The sequence below is a fragment of the Varroa jacobsoni genome, unplaced genomic scaffold, assembly GCF_002532875.2.
Source record: "Varroa jacobsoni isolate VJ856 unplaced genomic scaffold, vjacob_1.0 scaffold_973, whole genome shotgun sequence".
Lineage (NCBI taxonomy): Eukaryota > Metazoa > Arthropoda > Arachnida > Mesostigmata > Varroidae > Varroa > Varroa jacobsoni.
This window is the reverse complement of record NW_019213875.1, coordinates 238,256-246,996: the sequence shown is the minus strand read 5'-3', so window position 1 is coordinate 246,996 and position 8,741 is coordinate 238,256. Positions and strand designations below refer to the sequence as shown.

Sequence of the window (8,741 nt, the reverse complement as noted above, 5' to 3'; positions counted from 1 at the left end):
GCGGCACGCACCCAACTATCGAACATTTGTCTTCTTTAAAACCACCGTTTGATTTAATTCCTAAAAGACGTATCGATTTTCCTGAAGTTTCTTCCGCAAGAGTCTCGTCCCCGTTAGTAATGATAACAATTTGATCTCTTCCGTTATAGTTCCGAGAACCATCTTCCACATCGAAATTTACAACTCAACTATTTTTGGTAGTTTCTTCCAACAGTTCTCATCCCAATCATTTTTTGGGCATTTTATGGGCATAGGTAGCATTTGTGCTTTTATCGTAATAAAATTACAATATAGCCAACTTTTACAGAGACTCCCCAGATCTCTCATCTCAGAAAGACATTTCAACAACGTTAGCACATTTACTGCCGTCGACTCAGCCCAACCCGAACCAAATGATTCAGCAACGTCGAACCGACGCAACCTGTATTAAGTTTTTTTAGCTGAAACAACAATCAATACTTTATATATATAAATATCTATTTATACATACATACATACATTTCGATTACACAGTGCTAGAAATGTATTTAATGAAACCCGCTTGTAAAAATGTTATTAAAAACATTAATCTTAATTATCCATGCATTCTAGAAAGCGGTTATGATAGAATTTTTGCGATTAAAGAAAGAAAATTCTACCACAGATCATTTACTATCGATCGAATAGTTAATACGGAATTTGATATTTTTTTACTATTTACAGCAGAAATATGTATTGCGGGTGTACAAACGTTACTACCTTTTAAGTAAATGTCAGTGATATCAGCAGTCTGCAATATAAAAAATATTTTTTCGCAAGATAAAAAATATTTTTTTTTTTGCTTTTGATCCAGGTTGGTTAGAATCGTCCACTTTTTGCTCTAGGTCTATAATACGTTTTCATTTATCGCATCGCGAAGTTTCCACTGATACATATATAACACTTGACTAATTACGTATTTACAATATTTTAAGCAAAGATATCATCGGTTCTACGAGATAATGCGGGGTCAACATTGTGCGTGATAATTAGATAACATCAAGTTATCAATGGGAAAATGATCTCAGTCTGAGGATTTTTTGAAAATTTTGATCAGATGAAGAGAAAGAATAGGAAACATCGTCATATAGCCCGTGCAGTCGACGCGATCACGATGTCGCAGTAGAAGTTTCAACGTATTACATTATTATGCGTATCTGCTTTTACTTTCAGCGTAGGCCATGATTACTGTCAACTATGTATGAGACGTAGCCGGCGAGGCGAAGGGTCAGGAAAAGCACCAAAGGCTAATCAAGGGATCAGTCAAAACAACCAAATAATAACAAAATAAGAATAAAAGAAACATAATAATAACGATAAAAAAGACAGGAAGAATATTGATCCACACTGGAGTACGCTGGCTCGTAGGCAGGGGCTGAGGGGTGGAGGGCCTGGCTATCGGTTGAATAACCAGCTCTTTAGTAAGCAGAATTGAATTTACTGGTATATTCGTCATTCGGTGGCCAGTAATTGGACGAATAATAACGGAGCACGTGCGTGCGGGCGTGCGTGCGTGTGTGTGTGTGCATCTGTGCACGTGAAGCGACAAGACACGCACGCCATGGCAACGTCGCGCACTTAAGCCCTGGTCGTTGCAGCACTATTAAGGCCGTAAGTGCTGATAGTTTTTTTTTCTGTGCAACGTGTTTACGGCAGTTACCTGTTCCACTACAGGTTGTGGTCGAGCCGCCGTAGCCATCGATTCAGCACTGCCCGGTGCATTGTCCCTAAAGATGTTCGCGACAGAAAATGGCTATGTATATAGAACTTAAACAAATAGAAAACGTATCGTACTTTCTTGTTTAGCTATAAGTTAACATCGCCTTTATTGATATTTGCTGCAGACAGATAACTAATAAATGAATAGCAAAGAATACAGTATAAAGAATGTGACTGGGATATTGTTTAGCCACGTTCGTGAATGACGCGTATCAACAGGGCTAAACGATATGCGTACAGGATATGCCGTCTAAATTACAATAGGTTCGCCGTACTCGTCGTTCGTTCATCTGTTGCGCCTGAAATTAAGGGAGGCCAATTCTGTCAAGGCCACCGCTGCAAACTGATTATGGCGTAAGACACGTCGTTGTTTCCGCAATTTGCGCGAAGACCACCAATTTCTTCACGCGAGATAAATCCCGAGAAGATTTTTATGGGACATCACATGATATGTTTAATGAATACAGATTCGGTTTAACGACCAGAAAGTGCTTAAAAACTTATTTTCTCAGAGAATATAGCGGCTGTTCTTAAAAGACGAATACCCATTAGCAATTGGCTTCTCCGTACAATCTCCAACGGCCACAAATTTTCCGCTTTCTGCATTTGTAGACTTTTTGGCCATTTTGACTTCTCGTACTTTTAGAACGTTTGGCTCTCTATCAGTCCGAATATATTTAAATTTCTACGGAGACTATTTGCTACCGTTGAAAGAGAAGGAATATTTTGATAATAACTAGTGAGTAGTTCCTTAGTAGGTCCTAGTAGTAGGTCCTTAGTCAAAGCTCGAGTCCAGGTGAACGATGAAACTAAATTCAATGGAAATTCAGTGTCAGGAAGTATTAAGTAAATGCAAGGAAATCTATAGAGATACTTCTGCTCTTGTTTAAACAGTTTTCTTAAAGAAAACATTACAAATTTCGATTCTATCCAGGACGTCCGTCCTGACTTGACATTAGGCTACTGCAGGACATGTTCTAGTTACACCGTTCGTCGATGTTTCGCATCCCGAATATCAACTATATGCGCCACATGAATTATATTTGATTTGATTTAGGGACAGGTATTTTCTAACAAAGTAACAGAGAATCAAGTGATTTTCATATAAATTTCATATCATAAATAATTGTGTTCTTCAAACGTTTGCTAATCGATAACATGCGAAAAACTGAGAAACAAACATCTTTTTTAGCTAACCATATTGGCCTGATATAGGTATTGATGCTAATGGAATTGTAGCAACAGTAGAGTAGCAAGGCCCATTTTTAGGAGTTACGTGTATTCATATTGTAATCGCGCTATTTTTCAAAACACTCTCCTGGTCGTCCGAAAGCAAGCTCTTCCTCAAACCGAGTAACCCTTCGACATCTACCGCGATTTCGAGGACCACATGCTTTTCCTACAGCTACTTCCCTTGTATATAGCTGAAATAGGAACGAGCCCATTTAGCAAGAGGAATACTTGTAAAAACGATGAAACCTCCTTTATATGCATATTTGTATAACCTTCCAGCAGTCGCCTTCAAGCCACTGCCGTAATCTGTTTAATGTTTAAAATTGCCTCGAACAATATCTTTTATTAGTCACAAAAGCTACTAGATAGCGTTATGGCACAAAAACCTGAAAAGTCCATCTGTTCTATTTTATCGCTCAAGGGTTCATAAAGGGCAATCAACAATATTCTAGCAAGGTCGTACTGGACCTTTTGTTTGTAACGTACGCGGATAGTATAGCTATACGCTATATATATATATATATATATATATGATAGTAAAACGATTCCTATATTTGGCACTTTCATGTAATTGCTATGGGCTTCAGCGATAATGCTTCGGATGCAACCTAACTACCGGTAGTACTATGCATGTCTCGAGCGCGAAAATATTGTAGGCCCGGAAGCAGGTACCTGTAGTACCCACGTGTAAGAATATCTGTTAAGATAAGTATTTTATATGATAAATGGAATAGTGGGCGCAAGAAGTACATGATCGATCTAACTCGCCCAGCTCTGTTCTGTGTTACATTTAGTGAACACTTGTTTGCATCCATCCAAGAGGCCATATGTAAGTTAGCCGCCACTGAATTTCGGTTCGAAAGGCAGGAACTACGTTCGTACCGCACACGAGCGCTCGATACCGATTCCTATAATCGATGGTGCTTTCCACACTCATGGCATTTTGATTTAAGTAGTTTGGTGCAAGAAACAAGTATATGAAAACTTTGCATGGAAATACATATCGTATTGTAAAAAAATGTATAAAGAATCATACCCAAAGCCCAATTCTATCAAACCATTTTTGACAGACTGCAGTGCATGAATCTTCCTGTAAATGAGAAAAAAAGATCGATTATTATTTGCTCTATAGCTATTCCATCGCGAGAGAGGCGCTGAAAGCCTACCGTCGTTTGTAGCTTGATTTATCAACATCGACCTGACGACTGTGTTAGTTCGTATAATTACTGTATATATATATATATATATATATATATATATATATATATAATTATGCCAGTGGCCTGGAGTATGGATCTTGAAAAGAAGCATTTTTTGGTGCAGCTAAACTCTTTGGTGACTTCCTCTACAAAAGCTTACTTCATCACAATAGGTCAATGATTGATAAACCGACCGAGTAACTCGCTTGGTTGGCAGGCACGTAGATATAACAACAATAATAATAATATAGCATACCCATTCAATGAAGATGCCGTGTGGCGGGTTACAAACGTAATCCTCGTCCATGCGCAACTGTGGGCCACCCAGAACGACACAGATAAAAATAAACGCCACAATAAAGTGACGAGTCATTGTGTATATGAGTATGTTCCAAAACTGCGCGGAAATAACGCAAACGGGAAACGTAGTTACGTGCTGTGGGAAAATTCGATGTTTTTTATTTTAGGTTCAGATGTACGTACACTTATTTAGCCAGGAGGATCAAATGTACTCCGTATGACTACGTGAGCCTGTAGACGAACCTAAGCATATGTCGTATACTATTACTTGATATTGGGCAGTCAAAATTACATTTCGAATTGCAAGCCATATATAGGTCTAAGCACAGGATAAGTGCACGCACGTGTGTTATTCTACAAACAGGCATAACAGCACGGCAGCAGTGACGCGCCAATCGATACAAACGTTTTCAGCGACGCCATTAGCGCACAAGGGATATCTACAATGGATACTTTTACGTTGTCCTTTTCCTTTAACCTCTTGAAAAAAAACCTACATTTGAACTGAAAGCTTATCGTATGGTTGCTTGTTAGATATTTGTGCAGATCAATACCGGGGACTAAGTTAAAAACGATATTTTTTTAATCGTACGTCCACCGATAGACCTAGGCACCCAGTCTCTCTCTTCCACTAAGATAACGAATTGAGTTGCGCACCTAATTACATTGCTCGCGGATTCGGAATAACCATAAGACGTTCAGAACCTATTTGCACCTGTTGACTATTTAGAAACTTTTTTTTCAACTCAAAACAAAGTTTCAACAAGTTAGAGGACACACCCTCAACGTAGATCTAACTTATTTCACGTAACAGTTTGACCGCATAACTAATGCAGTGAGCCGTTCGGTCTGAATGGTTAGTAGTGGCACATTGGGTATCACCTTCGATTGACCGATCACTGATCTCGAGACCGGTGCCTCCCACACACTACATAGAATTCAACTGTAGAAGAATCATCTCCGATCGTCGGAAGTAGTTTGCTGCTACGTCGGATCGGTGTTCAGTAAATCATAATAGATTATACTTTCCTATGGGAGCATTACGCGTACGACAATACAGGTTTACCTGTATTACTGATATACGTTGTGCCAAAAACGCTCACTCAAGTAGAATAGACGGAACACTTACTGCAGATCTAATATATCTCGTTTACTTTGTTTTCTCCTAACCTTAACAGCTGTGACTTGGTATTTCGGCCCCAAAGCGCATCTTTGACACTTCTGCGATCAGTTAACCTGAATAACTAATATTTGAATTGAACATAACCGACTGGGCTATAAAATTGATCGTATGATGGGAAGGTCGATGAAAAACAGAACAATACCTGTCTCAGCTGGAGATCAAACGTGGAGTGGCCGCCTCTTCTTTCGTCTCATTTTCCCATCATTACAGATAATAGACGTAAAGGTGTACGTGAAGTAATTATATTTCGTTTTTATCGAATATTACCTAGTGATATCCGATATACATGATTTACACAAGGTTCAGTAACTTTTTTCAATGACAATTCTAGTTTAACTTGTTTCCACCTAAGTAAATACTAGCGCTTAGAGGGGTAGGAGGGGGGGGGGGGGGACTAAGGGAACGTTCACAATGTAGTTGCTTCCACGAAAATTGCTGATATATCTACTAACGACGGCCGCATCAGTTTTCTAAAGCAACCCACGTAGCACTTTCAGGTTACAACGATCATCTGGAAATGGAGAGGATATTACTTCGCCCTAAAGCGTCAATGTTAAATACGTTCGATTCCTATGGGTACAGCAAATTAGATGAGTTTAATAGCAGTTTTTGCAAAGCCAATTATTTGTGGCTGTCTACTCTGCCGACAATGGAGTCCTTACTAAAGCCTTTCGTATAATTACGCTTTGCTTACATGTGTCCTTCGTTAAGCAAGTGCACATCTTCCACCCATTTCAAAATAGTCCACGTAATCTGTCAAACGATCTTGGCACCTGCCCGCCTTGTTGAGTCCGCAGGGCTTGCCAACAGCCGTAACGCGGTGGTCAAACTGAAATCAAAGTAGCTTCTGATAATTCCGACTCCATTAGTAATTCGACGCTTGTTTAAAGAGATGCTGACATTTCACGCATAAGTGGTCAGGACAAGGAGATCAAGAGCCATCTTGATCTCGTTTGGCCCTACTACTTCCTCGCGTGGGACCTTGGACTCCCAACGAAACGGACTTGATGGATTGAAAATGTAACCTTCTTCTCACTCCATCTACAGTGTTAATAGCTAAAATTTTTAAAACCAGAACCTTCCGACCGTGAGGCAATACGCCAATGAAAAAATTGCCAGATGTACCTTATATCCGAAGCGTACGAAACCACCGTCTGTCTCCCTTTGCACCGACGTTGTTGACTAATAACTTAAAGTAACATTTTTTTCAGACTTCAGACAAAGACGAAATAACATATGTCGTAGCTGATGATTCAATAACGGTACGCTTCAGAATGTGATCAGATTCTGTTTGATCTCTCGACTGGAAATTTTCGTGGTCTATGTAATGAGAGAAAAGCAATTTAACTTGTCAGTTGGAATATTTCTGTGAAAAAGTGAAATTAAATATAGATGTATCAAAAAAAACGTACCCATTGGCGGTCCAAATCCGTCCATGTTCTGCATACAGCGGTGCACTCATCAAACTAATGAGCCCAACAAGATTCTCTATTTAGACTTCGTTCTATTCAATATAATAGGTCGAGTGTGTACCGTGAAGTGGTGGCGCTTCATTGTATTCTAAGTAATACTCAATCATTTGTGTCTCAGGTAAGCTTCATAAAAAGCAACAGGTTCTACTCAAGCGGAACAGTAAACACTAGACCTGGCGCTTACATGGGATTCTGATCGAAGAAAAGGAGGTTTGGCCCCAGTAGATTTACATGATCTGACGTTGATCGTCGAAATGATTTTAGTATTCCTGATCAGCCTACATCTATCTACGTTAGCATTTATATATTCTGTTGAACTAGTCATTTAATGCTGGACTTTAAATGACGCCATATGATCAAGTACATACCCATTCTACGAATCTTCCAATTGGAAAACCACAAACGTGGCGCTCGTCGTACAACGCACAGAAAACGGTACTGCAGTTCATTACGAACAAAATGAGCAGCAAACGACAGATCATTGCTGATTGAACTGAAGATTTCTGAAAGCAACAAGGTAATCAATAGCACTAAAAATCACCTTAAATATTAACGACTCCTCAGGTTGCTTTAATTATTATATATAAAGCTAATTGAAATATAGTGGTTAACAATAATGGCCGATATAATGGTTAATTGTATATGCAAGACGGCGCCGCCAATTTATTTCTAATCGAAATATCACACACTTATTCTGGCACTGCTCGTGTGCTTCAGATACTCTAGAATCAGGCTTCATTCCAGCACGTTCATGCTACCAAAATAGGTAGACGTGGTCCTAAGCGAAACATATCAATGACCTCGATAATACAATAGAACAATCCACTACGGACCTTTCACCTAGTTTAGTTGTCTAGAAGAGCGGTTAACACGTAGTTACCTGCTGTAGGATTTTTCAATGTTAGATTCGTACGAATCGCGCAAGCTATCGTATAGCTTTTATCTCTCGAATGATTCGAGCCTCATTTTCTCGTTTACAATATTCAGCACCTATATTTTTGCTGCTCATCGTATTTAAATAGTATCTTATTCTACACTGGCGAGGACGCCTCTCGGCTCATGTTCCACCGTCTTTCGCCTAAGTAACCTCCTGTTACACTTACTAGAAGGCTGACTGCGCCATGTAGCATTAATGATTAACGGATTTCGGATCGGCCAACAAATACCCCGTCTGTTCTACGAAACATTACAAAGAATGCAAAATCAGAAAAAAAAAATTCAGTTAAGTTACAACGATAACGCAGGTCGTCGTATCGTTTTGTTCCTGATCTTACAGAGTCGTGCTTGGTACTTGAGTATTTTGCTTCGTTTTCTTGAGTATCAGTTATACTGTTGTCTGATCACTGAGACTTTGTCCGTCGCAAAGCAAAACATCCTATATTTTACTAGCTGCCTTCCAACGTACACGGAATGGAAGACAGTATAGTTCGCTTCCAGTCACTTCGCTAGTGCGGTATTGGTTTAGGCGCCATCCACATAGCTTTCGACACGCTGCTCGCCTATCTTCGTTAACAAAGAAAAGGGAAAACGGGCTAAGTGGAATTCAGACATCTTAAATTGAATGGTAGCGCCAGTAAAGCAAACCCAGCTTCGGGGCTCTGTTATTGTTATCGACGT

General features: G+C 39.5%; 1 protein-coding gene across 3 annotated transcripts; it reads right to left on the bottom strand.

The window, feature by feature from the left end:
• Nucleotides 1–2,999: 2,999 nt before the first annotated feature.
• LOC111265428 (uncharacterized) lies at nt 3,000–8,520 on the bottom strand. 3 transcript variants are annotated; one of them, XM_086970495.1, is made up of 8 exons: nt 8,399–8,520; nt 7,493–7,627; nt 7,065–7,118; nt 6,347–6,481; nt 5,795–5,841; nt 4,426–4,605; nt 4,007–4,060; nt 3,000–3,161 (listed from the first exon to the last, which is right to left on the bottom strand). In XM_086970495.1, exons 4-8 carry the CDS (start codon nt 6,372–6,374, stop codon nt 3,036–3,038), a joined length of 435 nt encoding a protein of 144 aa, XP_086826621.1. In that variant the 5' UTR covers nt 6,375–6,481; nt 7,065–7,118; nt 7,493–7,627; nt 8,399–8,520; the 3' UTR covers nt 3,000–3,035. The 3 variants fall into 3 exon arrangements, with proteins under 3 accessions (XP_086826621.1, XP_086826622.1, XP_086826623.1); XM_086970496.1 differs by having other exon boundaries at nt 4,426–4,482; XM_086970497.1 differs by lacking the exon at nt 5,795–5,841.
• Between the last annotated feature and the right edge of the window lie 221 nt (nt 8,521–8,741).

Bases quoted from the DNA above. Each gene is read 5' to 3' on its own strand.
- LOC111265428 (XM_086970495.1), bottom strand. From the start codon at position 6,374: ATGTGCACTTGCTTAACGAAGGACACAT. The intron at 4,606-5,794 runs GTATTGTTCTGT...ATTTTCCCACAG, and splicing joins TTGATCTCCAGCTGAGACAG to CACGTAACTACGTTTCCCGT. The intron at 3,162-4,006 runs GTATGATTCTTT...TTCCTATTTCAG, and splicing joins TTGATAGAATTGGGCTTTGG to CTATATACAAGGGAAGTAGC.